This window comes from Sminthopsis crassicaudata, chromosome 3 (assembly GCF_048593235.1).
Source record: "Sminthopsis crassicaudata isolate SCR6 chromosome 3, ASM4859323v1, whole genome shotgun sequence".
In the NCBI taxonomy this organism is placed as follows: Eukaryota; Metazoa; Chordata; class Mammalia; order Dasyuromorphia; family Dasyuridae; genus Sminthopsis; species Sminthopsis crassicaudata.
Window position 1 is genome coordinate 338,232,456 of NC_133619.1, and position 21,290 is coordinate 338,253,745.

The window sequence follows — 21,290 nt, forward strand, 5'->3', positions numbered from 1 at the left end:
GCACCAGTGAGTCTACTTCCTGGACTATAATCAATAATTCAGAAGGCAACTAGATCCCATAAATTCACAAAACAATTCCTCTGAGATACAGTAGGGGTTATCTGTATTCCACATATGTGGACACATCCTTTCTTTAATGTAACCAATCATGATCACTCACTCCCATGATGTTGCAAATCCCATAACTAATTGTATTATTTTTGTTCTGTTCTTTGTTCTATGCTTTTAAAATGAGCTTCATCTTTAATGTGTAGTCTTTTGGCTCACTGAGTCAGCCATTCTATTTTCAGAATTGTGCACTGCTATTAAAATGTTGTATTGTTCAGAGAATGCATCTCTCAGCTTACTTGTGTTGAATTTCACTGCAACACTATCCTTTCAAAGGGATGCCTCAAGCTTGAATTTGAAGACCTTCTTGACCAAATGTTAATCATGAAAAAGACCATAATAGTTAATGAATAGTGAGTAAATCCATTTATGCAAGCAAATAGTAAGCAAAAATAATAGAAACTACATGGATTAAAATATACCAATTAACAATTAAAGTTAACAATCTTTCCTACTGGGAAGAAGTTATCTCCATTCATACAAAAGACTCTGATCTCACCCAAAGGAAAATTCTTCAAAGTTTTTAGTATAAACCAAACTGGAAATTGAGGATATACTGAAGCACTGCTTTTCACCTACATGGCTTCTTTCCAGGCTTTATTCTCTTTACCTCTGAATTTCTCCTCATAGAGTTTGTCAGTACATGTATTTTCTATGGAATTGGAAAGCACATTTCTCTTCTCTCAAGCTCTGACACCAGTGTTCCCTAGCACAGGCATGTACCCAATGTCATCATTCTGCCAATAAGGAGACTTGTATACTACTGTTCTACACTTGAAGCCAAAGTTACATCTATACTCCATCTTCACCTCAGTCAATTTTCAAAAGCATTCCCTCTAGCTGGAATATATTCCCACCTCTCAGAATCCTTGTCTTAATTCAAGGTTTAATTTGGGTACCACCTTCTTGATGAAAGCTCCTTTTCCTTTCTCTCCATCCCTACTTGTTAATGCTTTCTTCATCCTTACTTTTTCTTATGCTAGTCTGACTTACATGAATGTTTTATCCCACTATTAGAATCTAAGCTCCAAATGAGTGCAGGGACGGTTTCATTTGTGCCATTTCACATAGATAACATTAAATAGATTCCTATTTAATTGAATACTAGATGAAATGCCTTTTTTTCTAGCTTTCCAAAGTTTTATTCACTCTTTTGGATATATTATTAATAAGTGTTTCCACATGGAAAAGAAAGTTATGGGAATGAGTTTACTGAAGACACCTTCAGCAGAGTAAAAACTTAGAAAACAACCTGGAGGCTTAAATTCAGTTTTTAAAATAATGTCCCTTGTTAATAAAAAAGAAAGAAAGAAAAAGAAGTTAAATTAAAAGAAAGAAGGTGAGGCCTACAAGTTTAATACATTATGGTGCTAGGTTTCCTCCTTGGGGCACCTCCAGCTTTTGTCTAAATTGTTTCTCTTCCTTCTCCTCTTTCACCTTATTCATGGACAGTTCTAAGAACTTCCTCACTCCATTTTGATGCTACTATGCCTGCTCTTGTTATCTTTTCTTCCTTCTATATATTCCTTATTTTTCATATTTTGCCTTAAACTTCAGGACATTTGCTACATTTAGGAACTGGATCACATTTAGGCTTGGGATTTTAATCAACAAAATCAACATGTGTGTTTCAGACCCAGGCCCTTTGAGCACTGCCTGCATTGGCCTTCAGCTCCAATTTAGTGATTTGCACAGATATTCAAAATTTTGTCCCTTCTCAGGAGGAGGCAAATCATCCCCTTCTCCTTGTGTTTCAGTAGATTTGTGTTACCTGCTCCTAGCTCTTTCTATTTGGAAAGATCATTCTCAGATGCAAATCAGAACTACGTGGCCCAAATCATAAAAAGCTCTTCATCTTCTTCAAGAGTCTTGATCTCCTGCTCAGGAAGAGGCACTATGGGCTCAAACTGTGGATCATAGTTTGAGTCATCCACATTCTCTGGATTAGGGTTCATCTCAATCAGTCATGTCTTCAGAGGCTAACCTTCCACAGGAGCTGGACCTCAATGAAGAAATAGCAGAGAAAAAGCCTGGATCCTAATTTAATAGCGTTCCTTCCTATTTTGGGAGAGAGTGTAAATAGAATCTAGCCCCAGGAAATGAACCCTTGTAACTATTCATTAGAATTTAGGGTCATCCAGATAGTTTAAGAGAAAGCCAAGCAGAGTGGTCTGAATGAAGAGGTTTTCTCTTGTCCAGATTGCTGGAGATAGTAAACCTCATGATCAACATATTCTCAGTAGGAAGAGCTGAATTTTCTATTCCATTTTCTCATTGACTGTCCACCAATCAGTTGATTTTCAGTTGTCAAGGGAATTCCTTTCCAGGATTACCTAAAACTTTCCTGCTTTCCATGTCTTTTGTCTTTGATTGCCAAGATAAAGCAAACCATCAATATATTATTAATTAACTTAATTAATAATTTTATTTATTACTAAATATTATCTTATATTCTAATTAATACTATAAAGTTATTATACTATTAAGTTAAATTATCATTAATTTCCTAGAAACTGTTTCCTGGAAGTTTTTTTTTTTCTTTATATTGGCAATACTCCAGTAAGAGTGAATAAGAAAGATGACAAGTATAAGCAAGAGTTGGTGTTTGGTAAAAAGGTAAAAGGGTCAAGTGCAGAGGTTAGAATGTGGGAATGTCAGAGAAGCAATGGTAGATTGGGAGGTTTAGGAGAGGTGGTAGCTGCTAATCAGGGTAAAGAGGAGCAAAATTAGGAAAAGTAAGGCAGGAGGAAAGATGCAATGAAAAAGTCCCATTTTTTCTCTGTTATCTGTACCTCTGATTACTTTTTGTGTAATAAACAGCCAAAAAGGAAGCCTGAACTTCCTCAATTGTTTTATAAATAGAGTATCTAGGGGAAATCAAGGAAATTCTATGGGACTATTCTTGCTTATTCAAATTGATTTTTTGTTGTTCAGTCTTTCCATTTGTTTTCAACTCTTCTTGATTATATTTGGTATTTTCTTGGCAAAGATACTGGAGTGATTGTCATTTTCTTCCCCACTTCATTTTACAGATGAGGAAATTGAAGCAAACAGCATTAAGTAACTTGATCAATCAGTAAGTGTCTGAGGAATCTTCCTGACTCCAGACTGGGGACTGCTCTATCTAGCTACTATTCAAGTCTCAATAATCAAATTCTGGAAATTATTTCAAGTATGAGCCAGGCTAAACTGAAGTTACCCTTGCTAAGCAAATTGGGAAAATAAAAATTACAAAGGACAATACATACATACATACACATATACATGTATGTAAACATATATCAATGCATATATATCCTATTTCCAAAACTAAATACATTTTAAAAACTTAAAATTTGTTTACATGGAAATATTGATATGGTAAACCTTTTATATCTTTATCAAAGTAGATTTCTGATATGGCCCTTTATAATATTTAAGGGATTTCCTCAATATACTCATCCCATGTATCAGGTACAAGTATGATTATCTCCATTTTATAGATGAGGGAGGTGAGGACTAAGCAGTGAAATAGCTAACCAAGAGTCATGTGGCTAGTAGTAAGTAGTAGAATCCTTAGAAAACTGGCCTCTACATGGAAGAGCTAATTTTAATTCTACTCGTTGCTAGATACCCTTGATCTTTCAAGATCTCCAGGCCATGCTTAAGACTGTAGTTGATATAATAGAAACAGGTCTATACTGACAGAGTTAATTTCCTCTGAGAGAGAGTTCCTTGTACCAATGAAATCATGTATCTAGTGTAAAACAAAAATGAGATTTCAATATGGCAAAGTAGTTTAGAATTAAGTAAAATCATGAGGTGTGAAGGAAATGTGATACAAAGACACACAGAATCAGTGACATTCTTCCACTTTTATTTATTGTTCAGATGAAAATAGGGAAGTGTGAAGGTTGAAGACAATATTCCTCTCTCTAGGATCATCTGTTAAAAGAAAATGAGAAGGAAGTCCCCACCATACTTGGTGATCAGGAAAGAGAGCGGCAAAGAGAAATATAACAATCTGGTGGCTAGTCCCTCATGGGTGAATGTCTGGTTTTCCTAGATTTCTAGAATTTGTGAAATTCACAAACAGGCAGAATAGCTGTGGGGAAAGAATAGAACAGATGGTTATTCAGATTCTGCTGGCTATTTGCTATTTCCCCACCCTCCTACAATATGTAAATGGCAGTTAAACACTAGAAATTATGGGAAATAAAGAGCATAGAAATAATTCTCCCTTGCCCTTATCTTAATGGGATAAGAGATCTGCCATGGCCACATATTCCTACCTTTCTCCTTAATAGCCAAGAGGTCCCTTATACAACTTCATACATCACAAAAGAAGTATCTTAAAAATGACTGTTTATTATTTTCCTATTCTGCTACCTTCCTGTATCTGTTTCTTATTTATTCTGTTCTGTTGTCATATGCACACACACACACACACACACACACACACACACACACACACACACACACATTTTTAGGGTTGGATGGAAACCAGAAAGGTCACCTAGTCTAAATTTTGCTTTGTGCACAATCCTCAAGTTTCAAGTCATTGGAGTTGTCACCTATGACCCAGGCCAGTGATCCCAGCCTGAGTAGAGGTTGTTAAGGGCCTGGAAAGAGTTGTTGATATGAAGGCTATGAGTTTCCATACAATGCTTATTGACTTAAGTTATTCTCTTCTGTCTTGCTCTAGGCCATCACCCCTTTTGCCATAGGTTACATTCAGGGCCAACCTTAGTCTGAAAGGGGAAGAAATAGGCCAGCAGCAAGCTGGAAGGAAATCTGTGTGGCCACCAGCTATTCCCCTACATGGCTGTTAACTAGAGACAGTCAGAAGATGAAGACTAATAGATTGCTCTTTGTCTACTATTCAGCACCTTGGACAGTGCTGGACCCATAGCAAATACTCAATATTTATCAGATTTGATGATTCCCGTGTTTCTAAGGAATTCATTTGATTATGTGCTCCATTTCCCCATTATGTGTCTTCCTACTTACAGGAAGTCAAGCATTTCTTGAGAGAGCCAACAGCTGTGACATAGTCTTTTCCTAAGAAACTTTCATAGGTGGTGCCATCTGGGATTTTTGCCAGGCACTCAGTGTTGTCTTGGAACAAGAGGTTTCCGGTTTTGGGTAGAATATTAAAAGCTTCTTTCTCACTGCCATAAGTTCCAAAATGGTTCTGAGTCAAAGAGACAGACATGTTATCAGTAGGCATCCATGGAAAAAGGGAGAAAAATATAATTTGCTCAGGATCAACCTTAGAGAAAACTTCAAAGCAATCCACATTGACCTCTGGTATCTTTTTCTTTACCTTGTCAACATTATCCCTTCCTAATATTATAGACACCTCTCATTTGTCCTCTGTCTGGTCCCCTTATAGCCCAAAGGCTATGCCACTGTTTTCTCAGATCCTGAAAGATTTCTGCTTAACACATTGCCTTAAGGGGAATTTAAAATGGCCTTCCTAGAGATAAAATACCCTTATCTAAAGGAATAATTGGCCAAATCTGAGGCAGTATGTTATCCAAATTGTGAAGCTGCCTTCTGAGAGGAAAGAAGTTTTCAGAATCCTCCTTCAATTATACTATTCAGTAACTACTGCTTTCCCTGGTTTATTCATTTGGTTTGTCGTTTTTGTGATATCTTGAATTCAGAGACCATGTCTTTTTCATAGTGTCCAGTGTTATGCTAACTTCTACCAGTGCTATTTCTGACTGTTTTAACTTTGATTTTAAAAAGCAGATAATCAAGGACAAAGCCAAATATATTTATCATTACCTATATCCAGACTGTCTGCCAAGTGATTTAAACCATCATTCTCACCTAGAAAAAGAACTAAGTGAAATAGGATTGAGTACAGGAAGCTTTCCCAAAGTCTCTCAATAAAATCAAGAAGGCACAGAGTTTGAAAAACTTAATGCTCCTCTGTTCTTGAGTCAGAAAGCTCACTAACAGAAGATCATAAAGGATCCTGCACATTCTCTTTTACTTTCTATATAGAGACTTAAGGCAATAGTGTTAATACAGCCAATAACCCACTTTCAGATTTAAGTGGAAATAAAATTAAGTGACTGGGTTCTGGGTCCTATTAACTCATTCAAGTCCAATTAAGTAAGGAAAAGGGATAGCAAGCACTGGATTATACAGACCTGTTGATCCAATAGCACCTGGCGAACTAACGATGCCTTTTCTTGCCGTGAGATCACAGCATGGTTTGGTGTCCTGGCCAGGTGACAATTCTCAAAATTTTCCACATCATCCTGGCCTCCATTTAAACATAATAACTTAAAGTCAGCACTTTTCAGATTTTTTGCCCAAGATTCTGTATTCTTTCCTGAAATGAGAATGAAAGTAAACATCAACAACCATTTCTACTTTGACTAGTTGTTAATCTACAGGCTATTACTCATGTAATTATAGTACCTATGACTCTAATTTACTTCTTCATAAAAATCTATACATCTGTGCCATGATGATTCATGGAAAGAAGAATATATCTACTATCCCCCCAGAAAGACAATTCAATTTCATATTTTATAACCAATCATTCATCCTATCCTGAACACTTCCGTCCATGAAATTTTTCTTGAGGTTCAAAACAAACTTTTAGTTTTAAGACCAAGGAGAATGTAATTTGTTCTTCTGTTTCCAAATAACTTTTAGTATAAGTAGAGAAAGAAAAAACCTTAATGTTCTTATTGTTTCCCAGACATTGAGCACTAGTTTCTCTGCTTCACTTGTTAGGTTCCCCTGGGGGCAAAATTCTTTGGAGGATCATTTTTAAAAGCTACTTCACAGGCTCAATGAATACCACCTGTCTATACACATTAGCATACTCATGTGAATACATATTTCATAGGCAGCCTTTTCATTTGTTATCTATCTTTTGTCATGCTACTAGAGGAGAAAACATGGACATTGAAAAGAGTGTTAAGAGAGCATCTTAGACATTATGTGATGTGAAACTCCTCTGGGCCTGTTTCCTCATCAATAAAAGGAAGGAGTTTGACTAAATAATCTCTGAAATCACCTCTAGTTCTAAATCTATGTTGCTTTAGTCCCTGGGAGAATTCATTTATTCATTCAAATGGTTTTGATTATCATGTAAATAGTTTACCACCTCTTTGCAGAAAATTTAGCAAGTTCTTATGTCAGGCAAGGACTGCCATTGTGCCCCACTATTTCTTTGTAGGAATCAAAATTGACTTGAAATAGTCTGTCATAAGTATTGTGTCTTTGTACTTCCATCATTCTACTCTCACCATTATCCCTATAGGGATGAATCATAAGGAGATTAGAAATGGAAGTGACCAGCCTGTTTTCACCAGATTCCCTCATTTTGCATTCTCACTCTCACTAATCTTCCTCACTTAACAGAGGGGAAAACTAAAACTGGGGAGGAGTACTGAGTCAAAAAGGTGGCCATGATGAGGGGAGGATGTAGACTCTGGATTATGCTTTTAGCACTCTTTCAAGATGCTTCTTGTTTACCTTCTTTCCCCATCCAATTCTTAACCATCATTCAAGGCCCAGCTCCATTCTCAAAATCCTCTGAGAAAGAGTCCAAGTCAAAGCTGAACTCTGAATTTTGAGTCTAAAGGGAAACTAGGTGGTGCAATCGATAGCATGCCAGACTTACAATCAGGAAAACTTATCTTCCTGAGTTCAAATCTGATCTTAGACACTTCCTGGATGTGTGACCCTGGGCAAGTCATTTAACACTGTCTCAGTTTCCTCATCTTGCAAAAAGAAATGGTGAATTAATCTAGTATTTTTGCCAAGAAAACCCCAAATGGGGTAACAGAGAGCCAAATATGATTGAAATAATGACAACAAATGTCTACACTGCTCATTGAACAATTAGTTATGAATCCTCTGAGTTAATCTTAAATCTATATTCAACTGGGTCCACTAAACCTGAAATTGTGGGTACCTAAGATATAGGACTGGTTTTCATATCAATCCAAAAATTTGTTGTTGGGAAATTAACAGTTTTTTGAGAGGCTTTGTAGAGTAGTGGATAGAGAGCTGATCTAGGAAGTAGTTAGAAAGCTCAGTGGCTTGGAATTCTGAGTTCAAATTTGGTATCAAATACTTAATAGCTATGTGATGCTGGGCAATCCCTAAACCTCTGTCTTCCTTGGTTTCCCTTCTGTAAAATGGGATTAATGATGGGAATCTACCTAACAGTGTTGTTGTTAAATAAACCTTAAAACACCAAATAAATGCTAGCTCTTATTCTAATGATTGTCATTGTTGTCAGGAATCAAGATGATCTAGCTTTCCAGTTCCATCTCTAATACATTTAGGGCGTGTGATTTGGTGCAATTCAATTAACCTCTCAGTGGCCCTGGCATCCCTCTAAAAACCAAGCTCCAAGACAAGTATTGATCTGCACTAGCAAAACTATCCCACACACACACACCTCTGATGGGGGAGAAAGAGGAAAACAAAAAGAAAAAATTACTAAGCATGCATTTCTCCTTCCATCTGTTAGTGTAAGTAAAGAATGGATATTCAAGAATCTACTGTATGTGGATATACAGACTTGTATGAAATTTGAGCTGAAAGGGATCCTGCAAGCTCCCTTCCCATTCCCACTCAAACCCTTCATTCTTCATTTGAGGACTTATCCAAGATCATATATGCAGTCAATGTCAGAGCTGATATTTGAAAATAGATCTTCTAACTCCAAATCTACTTTTTTCCCTTTGCCAAGAACTCCTTCTTTTTCCTCCACAACTCACATTACTCAGATGCCTTTTACCACTGTCTCCTTCACCCTTGACTCACATGAAGAGATAGCCACTTTTACCTTGCTAAACAAAACTCTTCACATGCATATGTGATCCTCTTCCATTCTGTTTTCTCCACTGGATTTCCCTCTTTGACATCCCCACTTTCACTCAAATATCAGCCTCTCTTCCTCTACTGGCTACTATTCTACACTCTACAAACATGCCAATATTTCCTCCATCCTCACAAAAATTTCACTTCATTCATCCATTCATAGCATATCTTTCCTATCTTTTGTTACCATTCTTGAGAAAAACATCTACAAGAGGGTCTTTCCCATCCTTTCCTCTCATCCTCTTCTTAGCTCTTTGCAGTTTAGCTTGGGATCTCTCATTCAAACAGAACTGCTTTCTCTAAAGTCATTCAAGGTCTGATTGCCAAAACCAATGGCCTTTTATCAATCCTCATCCTTCTTGACCTTTCTGCAGCCTTTCACACTATCATTCACCCTCTCCTCCTTGAGATTTTCTACTGGTTTTCATGATGCCTTTCTCTCCTTATTCTTCTCCTATCTACCTGACCACAGTTTCTCAGTCTCCTTTGCTGGATCTTCATCCTGGTCATGCCCTCTAACTTCATATATCATACAGGGTCCTATCCTGAAGCTTCTTCTCCTTTCCCCTGATAAGATTTCCCTTGGTGAATCTCATCAGTTCTCATGGATTTGATTATTATCTCAAAATTGATGATTCTTGAATGTTATCTAGTCGTAAATTCTCTGCTAACCTCCAAGTTCTCATCTTCAAATATCTATTGGACATCTCAAATTGGATGTCCTATTGATATCTTACACTCAATATGTTCAAAACTCAACTCACAAGTCTCTACTTACTCCAAATATTCCATCCTGCACTCAACTCCGAAAGTGATCTTCCTAAAGGGTATATTTGAGCATTTAACACTCCTTCCCATCCAATACACACACACACACACACACACACACACACACACACACACATTCAATAAATTTAAGTGCTTCTTTATCACCTCCAGGACCAAAGATAAAAATACTGTGTCATTCAAAGTCTTTAATAAGCGTTACCTCTGTATCACCCTCCTCAATTTTTTCTTTTTATATTCAACATCTCTGTCACACTTTCTCCTTGCTGCTCCATAGAGGAGACACTACATATCCCATCTTTGGGCATTTTCACTGCATGTCTCCAGTACCTAGACTACTCTCTCTGCTAATCTCTACTTCCAGGCTTTCTTCAAGTCCTAAATAAAATTCCATCTTCTACAAAGAAGACACTCCACCCTCAAAAAGTCTAGTGCCTTCCCTCTGTTAATTATTTCCAATTTTTCTGCAAATAGCTTGTTTGTTTATAATTATTTGCACCTTGCCTCCTGCATTAAACTGGAGGCCTCCCTAAGGGCAAGGATTATCTTTTTTCTTTGTTTGTCTAGGATTTGGCACAATGCCTGACACATAGTAGGCATTTAATGGATATCTATTGATTGATTAACACTACTTCTTAGAGTAATAGAGATAGTGTCAGCTATTAGGAGTGTAAGGTGATGCTACTGATTATGCACAATCTCTGTCACAATTTTTATATGTCTCAAATTAAGCTCTCATAAACTCCAAGAGTCTAGGCCTAAATCTTAGCTATGTTTTCTACATAGTTATTAGAGTTCAAAGAAACCCAAGAAAGCAAGTAGTGTCCAATTCTTTCACTTTCTAATTGAAGAAACTAAGACTTTGAGAGGAGGGGTGATTGGTCAAAAGTCACATAAATAAGACTAATCTTTGAACTCAGATTCAACTCTAAATGTGGTGCTTTTTTACTATAATCTACAGCTTCTCCTGGCCTCTAGCATTCTGCATAACCATATGTACTCAGTTTCTCTTTGTTGGACTGAATTGTGCAAGATTGCTATAAAGATCCATGTGCCACCCTTGGTGCTGATGTCATAGTTCACTGAAACCTAGAGGGAATCACATACCATCTACATTATCCAAGACGGTGCTGTGTTTCACAAAAGCAACATCTCCTTTATTCTCAGCCAGGCATCTACAAAAGATGAAAAGCAAGTGAGCATTAAGATTCTCTTTCTTGAAGAGAATCTTTTCCAGAATCAAACAATTTTCTATTATAGAAGTGTGGACTTTAAAGCTGGAAGGGCCCTTGGAGGACTTTGAGTCTAATCTCCTCATTTTCCAAATAACAAAACTGAGGTCCAGGAACTTTGAGCAAACAAAAGCAAGATTTCAACCCAAATCCATTGACCCAGGAACCAGTGATTAGTGATTAATTATGGAACAAAAAGAAGTCAATGCTTTAGTCACCATAATCCATTTTGGTCAATCATAATTTATTCAAGATACTACTGATGATACCAAGTAAAATGAAGTAGTAAAAACATTTAAATTTCTATTATCAGAGCACTTTCCCCCAAATAAATCTAACAGCATTATGAACCATTTAATGAGAACAGTGGAATTGCTTCTCATCAACAAGTGTTTAAAAATTTGGAAAGATTTTAATTCAAAAGCCTTTTTGTGAGATGACTCACAGCAATTTCCACTTCCTCATCTTATGTAAGTCACTATGAGGGTAAAGGAGGGTGAGGTGGGAGAGAAAATTGAGAAGGAAGGTGAAAATATTTCCATTCATCACATTTTGGCTTTCAGATTTGGAGTTTTACCTTTAAATGTTCTCCTTTACCTCTTAATCATTCATAAAATTAGCTATGGAACTATATTTTAAAATGTGGAAACAATACCTGCAGAGCATCAGGTTAACTAAAAGCAAAAACAAATTGGAGACAGCCATTTCCATATTTACATGACTTCTCTATTTGGGATTTGATACCAAAACTAGATTTGAACTTTGTTTCATATTTTTGTTTATTAATAGTTTTGTTTCCTTGTCTCTGTAGACACCTTCATGTTATCCAATTGTTCATAATGGGCCAAAGTATATAATGTTAGTAACAACAATATACTTAATACCATCCACAGTATTAGTCAAAAGAAGGATTCTGAACTAAGGATAGAGGCGATCACAAAAGGTAAAACGGGTGTTTCCTGTTAAGTAACTTTGAAAATCTTTTGCCTAAACACAATCAGTATAACTAGGATAAGGGAAGAGGTCAATGGGATGAAAAAAATTAATCTTTGCATTTAATATCACTGACATGGCTCTGATATCCAATATATAAAGGGAATTAATATACATATATAAAACCAAAACCCATTGCCCATTGAATAAGTAGTCAAAGAACCTGAACAGATATTCCTCAGAAGAATTGCAAACCATTTTTAACTACTTCAGATTTCTCTAAATCAATTTGCAGAGAACTTAAAACAAATAAAAGCAAACAAAATACTTCTGAGGCTTCACTTCTAATGCAGGAAATTGGTAAAAATATCCAAAGATCAGAATAGACAATATTGGAGGAGTGATGGGGAAATGAGCACACTGATTTATTGTTGATGGAGCTGTGAATTTGTTCCATTCTTCAAAGAAAATTACTAAAATGTTCTTGTCCTTTGACCCAAAGAGCCTACTCTTAGTAGAAAAAGAATAAAATGGAACTTCCAAAGGATCTATATGTACCAAAATACCATAGTAGCTCTAGAGGCTCTTATCTTCTTGGTGGATTAAAATTGAAAAAAGTCTTTCCTTCTGTTGGGTAATGGTTAAACAAATTATAGGATCTGAAAGTGATGGAATATTCACATCCATAAGAAATAATAAAATAGACATTTTCAGAGGAAAGTAGAAAAGCATTTTTGAACTGATGCAAAGCAAAGTAAGCAAAACTAGAAAGATAAGCTATATAACGGCAGGGTTATGAAGAAATTTAACTTTGAAAGTCTTTAGTATTCTGATCAATGTAGTGATAAAAACCTCGAGGTGAAATATGCCACTCACCTCTTCTGAGGAAATGATAAATTTAAAAAAGCACAGATACAGGAGCATACATTTTTGGGTGTGGCCAATATAGGAATTTATTTTTACTGCACTATACATATTTATTATGCAACTCTTATTAATTTGTGTTCAGAAGGAGAGAGGCAGTGAAAGGAGCACATTATGATGCATGTAAAAATAAATATTTTTAAAAGAAAGTCCCTCTACATGGATAAAATATTATATAATGAAATAAAATCTTTACAAAATATTTTATATTTATCCTGGTAAAGACTGGCCAACAATCAAGTTATTGTGCATCATATATCACTAAGTAGAGTCAAAGTTATCAGCGATTAATTATAGAACAAAAAGAAGCCAAGGCTTTAGTCACCATAATCCATTTTGATCAATCATAATTTATTCAGTGTGTTAGCTGATCATACAAAATTACATTAAACAAACACAAAATACTTTACAGGTTTATATTGTCTATTCCCTCCTCTGAAACTACCTGTATATCGCAACCTCCTTGGGCCTCAGTCTTCTGTATCTGAAGAGGATACACTCTGTGATCTGTAAGGTTCCTTCTGCTAAGAGCCAAAGATGCTGTACACTTGGCTGACATTATAATTTTTCCCCCAATAGCAGGATGCCATCAAAAGCATGTTGGGTTGGGTTGGAAATCAGAAAAGATCAGTTCAAATTTTAGTTTTGTCACTCATAGCCTATGTGATCTTGGACAAGTCCCATGATCTCTCGGTGCCTTATATAGAAAATAGAGGGTTTACCTTTTGAGACTCTTCTGGTATTAATTAATAATCTATGATTCCATGACCCCTTTTAGAAGGCTAGCCTTCCCAGCATGATGAAGACCCCATGTCAAGCATCTCCTCGGACATGTGTTAGCTTTTGAGCACTGTGTTCTGGGTAACCTTTCAAGGTTATAAATTAGATAAACTTGTCTGTGCTTAGCAGAAGGAATTTCCTACAACAATGATATCACGGGTCTCTCTTTTCACAGGTTGCCTTTGAGAAAAGTGCATTTTCAGAATCACTGAGCACTAAGAATTTTCTTGGAGCAGCCAGGTGGCACCATAGTGCACAGAATGCTACGCCTAGAGTCAGGAACTGATTGCAGATCTTGGGCAAATCACTTCACCCTGTTTGCCTCAATTTCCTCACCTGTAAAATTAATTGGAGAAGCAAATGGCAAACTGCTCCAGTGTCTATGCCAAGGAAATCTGAGATGGGGTCACAAAGAGGCAGACACGACTGAAGTGACTGAACACCAGCAACTTTTGAGATCAGTCCCAAAGTGGAACGAACACCTCAGGTAAGTGACCTATCTATCTCACTGCCCAGAGTCTAGATCATTTCTTAGATGTTAGGGAAAAAATTTCTTCTGGGACATAAATCGGATTGGATGGTTACTGAGCATCTTTCTAATTCTGAGATTCAATAATTCATTCCATGATAATAAAAGAGGCAAAGTGATCACAGTACTAAACTGAGATCTAGAATAGCCTTAGCGAATACTTTTGGGCCAACTTTATTTTTACAGAGAACAAACTGAAGCTTAATGTATTCAACATTATACAGGTAAATAAGTATCAGAGGACAGCCTAGGTTTTCTGACTCCACAATCTGTATTCTTTCCAATGCAGAATGCTACCTTTTCCTTTAGCTGTTCAACTTCTAATGTTTCCTATCTTTACTCCAACTAAGAGGCATTAAAAGGCCACATTGCCCATCAGACTGTTAGGGAAAAAAATCCAACAGCCACCCAACAAATTTGATGATGATGGCAAATGACCAAATGTACAGAGCCACTGATCTGGACTACATCCTATGGACCTGGTCTAAAATCCTCAGTGAGAGTGAGGAGACCTCACTAGTAGTCATGGACCTGCCCCTAACCAGCTGCACAATCCTGAGCAAATCACATAAGGTTTCTCCACTTCAATTTCCCCATCTATAAAAAGATAAAAGTAGACTAGAAAAATTCAGGGCTTCTTAAACTTTTCCACTCATGGCCCTTTTTCACCCAAGAAATTTTTTCATGTCCCTGAATATAACAGGCATATAAAATGATTCAATCATAATTTCATGACCCCCACATTACAAGATCCCAGTTTAAGAAGCTGGGGACTAGATGATCAATAACAGCTCCTTCTGATCTATGATTTTACAATTTAACTATTAATCCTGTGCCAGTACATTTTCATCTCTGCATTCCTGGGAAAGAATTTATAAGCTGTAAGAATGAACAATCCATGACAAAAGGCCTGAATCCAAGAGAAGAGGAAGTACATTAATGGGAGTGACAAAAGACCTGAGTCCAAGAGAACAAGAAGGAAAGCAATGGGAAACCAAGGTATCTTGAGGAATCTTACAGATAAGAGTATCTTCTTTGGATATCAGGGACACTTGGATCCCTGATCATGTCATTGTGTGCATCTTTCAGTTTCTTTGAAAGACGATTTCCTAAAGCTGATACCCTTCTAAGTATAGCCCAGAGCTGTAAAGCAGAAGGAAGAGTTAATGTATTGGAAAGATGTTGAGAAAAAAAAAGGAAGAAGAGACTGATATTGGTGATGGTATTTTAGGGTTGGGTTTAATACACTTACCTAAAAGCCCCATTGTAGCCATAGTAGGTTTCTTTGGTACTAGAAGCACATTTATCCAAAAATGGTGACTTTGGATTGCCAATACATAAGGCACAGAGATTGGAAGTAGGATCAGCACCAGGAGCACAGGATTCACTGAAGTATTTATCTACACAGAGAAAAGACAGTGGTTTCTACTTGAATAATATGAGTGCTTCCTTTTATTTCCCATGTTAAAAGCCTCTATTTTAAATTACATAATTGCCCCAATTAAATGAAGACGTGATCATAAGCCCAGAACCTGAAATAAATCAGAGGTTCAAAGATAAGGCAACATTGCAGGGAGAGAAGGTGACGCCCCCCCCCCCCCGACAGACACACCTGATGGTGATTTTTTTCTTTTTTTAAAATGTTTAAAATTGCAAAAAAAAAAAAAAGAAAAAGAAAGACAGAACATGGAAAGTAAAAATATATATATTGTCATGTGCCCAGCAGAATAACAATATTCAATAAATTTCCATTTCAAGAAACAAAGAAGGTATTATATTTATGATTATCCATGTTTTTGTTGTTGTTGCTTCCATGTACGTTATTCTTTTGTTCTTTACTATACACTTTTTACTTTATTCTTTTTTCAGATGGTGATTTTAAAAATCACTCAAGGCTCCTATTTAGAAAGTCAATTCATATACCACACCATAATCCAGGTACATTGGTGACTGCTTTTCTCCTTCAAATGTGTCCTTGATATGTTTTAACCTGATTCTACACGTATAGAAATATTTAGCACTCTCTACCACCCAAGGTAACGAGGGACTTCACAGTGTAAATTTCCCTAAGTCTCTAACAATTAGAGAAAATCAGACAAATAACTTCCTCAAAGAACCAGCTTACCAAATTCACAGGAATGGGTTTGGTTGTATATCAGACCCATGGGAATGTTCCAACCAGCACTTCTGCCTACTGCTGTGTGGCAGGATTTCTTGTGTTTCAGTGAATTCCATGAGAGATCAGTACCTGACCTAACAACAGCCACAGCATAATAACCTTGAAAATAACAAACACAAAAAAGCAATAGTTAGCATTATGAGCCATTCCAGAAAGGGCCATTTGATGCCACTAGACCAAACTTACTTCATGCCTTGGGGAAAACAGATATATAAATGTCCTCAGACTTATAGGAACCAGAGCATTGGAAGAACTGCAGTCTTTTACTTAATTTCTCATGACCAGAAAGTTATCCATACTATAACAAACTCAGCAAGTAGTCATCCAGACTATTCTCAAAAGACTTTCAGTTAAAGAGAATCCTATTATTTCCTAAGGAAATCTCTCCCATTAACTATTTGCATTCAGTCATTTATCAGTAATATCTGACTCTTTGTGACCCCATTTGGGGTTTTCTTGGCAGAGACACTAGAGTAGCTTGAGTTTCCTTCTCCAGTTTATTTTATAGATGGAGAAACTGAGGTAATCAGAGTGAAGTGACATGCCCAGGGTAACACAACGATTAAGTTGTCTGGCTAGACTTGAACTCAGGAAGATGGACCCAGTGATCTATCCTGTGCCACCTGGCTAACCCTTCCATCGCTGGGTTTACCAATTCAGACTCACCCTGAGCAGGTTTATTCACACAGTCCTTCCCATGACTCTGTCCATCCTTAGGTGCTGAAAAAATAAAGAAGCCAATGGAATGAATCTTCCATCTGCATTCACTAAATATCAGGTCTTCTTAAGCATGAGTGTTTATACCACTACAATGTCATTCCATTCCATTCCATTAATGAGAATCCATTCCATTCTATTCAGGAGAATCTTTGATTCTCCACAGTTTAGAATAACATGAAAAATGAAAATTCATTCCTATTCAGCTAACTTTGCTTCCATTTTGATCCCACCCTTAGAGTGTTCAAATGACTCAGGCCCATATTTTCTTTTTCTTTGTGCTTTTTAATCACTTCAGGGTTTATTAGAATCTTTCTATACCAGAAGCAAGATATAGTGTATGACCTTTGCTATATATTTGTATATAGTATGTGACCTTTGCTATGTTTGGTATACATATATATATATGTATATAGCATATATAGCAAAGAAAAAAAAAAGAGAAGGAGCTAACCTGAGCTCTATCAACTATCTCAGGGCTTTAAATGTTTAAATGATTATTAGTGAGTCTAATTTATCCCTTTGCTATTTCCCACCCTTCTTCTACTGCCCTAGTGAGATCTCTGCATAAAATCTTTTGTTCAGAGCCTAGAGAGAGTCAAGCTAAAGGAGAAATATTCCCCCTACTTACTGTAGCTTTCTGCTAGGACAGGCACCAAACCACACTTGCCAGCAATGTAAACATATCCTCCATTAGTACTCATGGCATCAGCTTCCCCTTTCTGTGGAGGCAAAGTAAATCATTACAGAAACATTGTTTCACGGAGCCTAGGAGCCCTTCATCACGCCTGCCATCATATACACTTAGTGACAGGGTGATTGACTAGGGAGAAGGATGGGAAGTGTAGGAACTTAGGTAGAGTTTCATATGAGAAAATTACCTTGAATATCAACCTCATATAGCAGACCACAACTTTTAAAGTTATTTCTAAGGCTTCTGGCATCATAAACTTAGAGCTGGAAGTGATTTCCAAGGTATTCTAATTCAACCCCCTCATTTTATAAAAAAGGAAGAAACTCGACAGTCTAGGATCCAATACAGGAGACATAAAACACATGGCATTTTAAAATATTACATTTTATAAGTACAAAGCTTTTACTGCAGGAAAATCCCACTCTCTCTAACATGGGAAAGGGGGGGGGATTTCTTCTATACTAAGTGAAGGTACACAGAGAAGGGTACAATTCTGTAGTGGGCAATAACACGTCTTTATGTGCACATAACAATGAAAAAAACATAATTTCATTGAGGCAGGGAGTGAATTTTCCTGATGTTATCTACAAAGTACAAATTCTTCGACTCATCTCTGTCCTTATCACCACACTAATAACACACTAGGGATGTCTAAGGAGACCCAGGCTTTTTTCTCAAGCACAGATTCCCAGGAGCACCCCAAAGCATTCACATATTAGTCTCTGACTAAACTGAGTTCCTGGTCATGCAGGAAGGGACTCAAGTTGAGTGGCACAAAATGGACTGTCATGGGAAGTTGGTCTTTAATGTAATTCCCTAACAGAGTAGCTCAGATACAGAAGAAATATTGTGATTATTATCATTTTTTATCATCTTCCTTCTCTCGGAGGAAATTCCTACTTTGAATTAAAAGGGTTTAGAATTAGATGTTACTTTCAATATGACCTATACCAAACTTTCCATTTCCAAGCAAGGAAACTAAGTTCCAGTGAGCCAACAATGTTTTCAGTCACACAATTGATGGAACTATTAACCAGGATTCTGATTCTCCTGGGTTAAAGAGCCCCAAAACACTGATGCTGTACTAAAATGGGAGCACCTACCATTATCTTGACAATGCAATCTTCAGAGTTTTCTCCTACTGCACATTCAATGACTCCTCTACTGAACGCACTCCATTCATCACATTTTTTCTTTTCATCATTATTTACTGTGCACCACGTCACCTTCTTGTCCTCTGAGGGATAAATTCTGTCTAGGTCATGACCTGGGAAAAGAAGTCAAGAGTTTAAACCGTTAATCAATTTTTAAAATGCACTATGCAAAAGCCTGAGCTATGACCAGTGAAAGAAGAAATGGCTTTCTGAAGGTTTGACCTTTTGAGTTTATTATGTATGGTAATACATTACAAAGTACATACAAACAAAGACCAGCGTCCTCAACTTAGGTCTGGGCCCTGAAAACGGGGGTAGTTAGACATTTATACATTAAAAACAATTATTTAAATAAAGGCAATTAATCAGAAGGAAACAATACAACATTGAGTCACCTAATTGGATGAAAGAGTAGAGATTTTCTAACTTGGGAGGAAAAGCACAAACAGGTACAATTCTTGAAATCAAACTTGCTCCCTGTGTATAAATAATCAGCACGGCAACAGTAACTGATTGATATGGAGCCAGTTTTCAGAGAAGAATTGCTTGAGATGTACAATTGTAAGAACTCTTACAGTTAGTTAATAAGAGAATCAGAATATAAGAAACAACACTGAATCACAGATCTAGACCTGAAAGAGCTCTCAGAGGCCATCTACTCCAACCCCTTCATTTTATAGAGGAATAAATGGAAGCAGAGAAAGTTTACACAACTTGGCCTAAGGTTCTGCAGGTAGCAAGCACTGTTTTTAGCCTAGATGCTTCAACCCTAGAAGAGAGCATTTTTCATTTCCATTTCCACTCTCCCTATAGCTCGGATGTACTTTCCTTAAGTATAATTAATAAGTATTAACTGTGTATATCAGATACATTCATATATACATATAAGATTTCCAAGATTCCTCCTGATTCCTCCTATCCCTGAAATTCTTTGATATATAATCGGATTCTCAAATATATTATATGTATATATAAAATATATATAATATATATAAATATAAATATGAATAAATAAGTATAAGATCTTTCAAATGTTTGATTCAAATATATGATTTCTAGGGTCTCTTCCCCTGACATTCCTTGATTCTGTACTTCCCTAGTGATATCAACTAGGCATTGTGCTAGAGATTATGGATATTTAAAAAACAAAAGTAAAATATTCCAGAAGTTCACTTTCTAAATAATTCTTTTCTTCTTTTATCTTTTTTTTTTCCTTTTTTGCCTGAGGCAACTGGGGTTAAATGACTTGCCCAGGGTCACATAGCTAGGGAGTGTTAAGTGTCCAGGCCATATTTGAACTCAGGTTCCCCTGACTTCAGGACTGCCACTCTATCCACTCCTCCACCTAGCTGCCCCCTAAATAATTACTAATTAACTGATTTGACCTGGCCTTTCAAGGACTTCCCTACAGGATTTTAGAGTGTTCATTTTCCTTTGATGGCCTCTGTTTTTCACGTCTTTAAAATGAGGGAAACAAATACATACTCTCTAAGGCCTTTTATATCCTTGAAATTCCCTGACTATGATTAAGATTCTCAAACTTATGACATTTATATGATTGAGATCTTTCAAATATGTGATTCAAATATATGACTACGAAGGTCTCTTCTATCCCTGACAGTCCCTGATTCTGTACTTCCCTAGTGATATCAGCTACAAACTATGACGGGTAGGAAGATTTTCTGAGTTGCTGCACTGAGGATCATAGATATGATTGGAGAGAGGCATTCTGAAAACTTTAGAAATAATACTGAATATAATGTAGAACTTCTGTATGTAGTTCTTGAAATGTTTGCCCCCTGTCCTTCATCAGAACTAACTCTATAAAGCTCCTCGGCTCAGATGGCAAATAGAACCATCTGGCCTAACAATCTACAGGAGACTAGTACAAGAAAGCAATTTAACTCCTCCGAATTTCAGTTTCTCCATCTTGCCAAAGATTTTGAAGAAGGATCGGATGCCTGGAAGCATTATAATGTCTTACAATGACTGCAACTGAGTTAGAATCATGGACCCATATGCTAATAATTTACTGCTTGGGCCCCCACTCCCCATCTCTGAAATGGACCAGAGTCTGCTTACCTTTCACAGGCTTGATGGCCTTGATGAATTTGTATCCTAGGTACAATTCATAGTCCATTTTTGGAGGTACTCTCAGAAGTCTATTAGCAGTGTCCTGAAATAGCAAGTCTTTTCCATGTTGGGAAGCAAATAGATTGAATTTCTTTGATTTGCCCTTGCCAAAATGTTCCTATTCAAGGGAAAAAGAAAACCATGAATGAAAATTGCTAACAAGGGAAGAGGTAACTCAGTGTGTGGCCCTTTTTGCCATATTCCTTCATGAGTTCAGTAATCTAACCTGTTTCCATACTTTTAATTACCATCTCTGTGCTTCACCAATCCCTTTATT

General features: G+C 36.8%; 1 protein-coding gene and 1 pseudogene across 1 annotated transcript in view; both read right to left on the minus strand.

The window, feature by feature from the left end:
• Positions 1–1,470: 1,470 nt before the first annotated feature.
• LOC141562098 (ran-specific GTPase-activating protein pseudogene) lies at positions 1,471–2,063 on the minus strand (annotated as a pseudogene).
• A 1,880-nt stretch (positions 2,064–3,943) lies between these two features.
• The window catches only part of LOC141561665 (serotransferrin-like), a 32,259-nt gene continuing 14,912 nt past the window's right edge, over positions 3,944–21,290 (minus strand). Inside the window, exons 8-17 of the mRNA XM_074301569.1 lie at positions 20,963–21,131; positions 18,830–18,993; positions 17,664–17,754; positions 16,982–17,035; positions 16,262–16,414; positions 15,389–15,536; positions 10,846–10,913; positions 6,252–6,436; positions 5,098–5,281; positions 3,944–4,192 (exon numbers count right to left, since the gene is read on the minus strand). Of these exons, the coding sequence (XP_074157670.1) occupies positions 4,158–4,192; positions 5,098–5,281; positions 6,252–6,436; positions 10,846–10,913; positions 15,389–15,536; positions 16,262–16,414; positions 16,982–17,035; positions 17,664–17,754; positions 18,830–18,993; positions 20,963–21,131 (1,251 nt within the window). The 3' untranslated portion in view covers positions 3,944–4,157. The remainder of the gene's footprint in view (positions 4,193–5,097; positions 5,282–6,251; positions 6,437–10,845; positions 10,914–15,388; positions 15,537–16,261; positions 16,415–16,981; positions 17,036–17,663; positions 17,755–18,829; positions 18,994–20,962; positions 21,132–21,290) is intronic.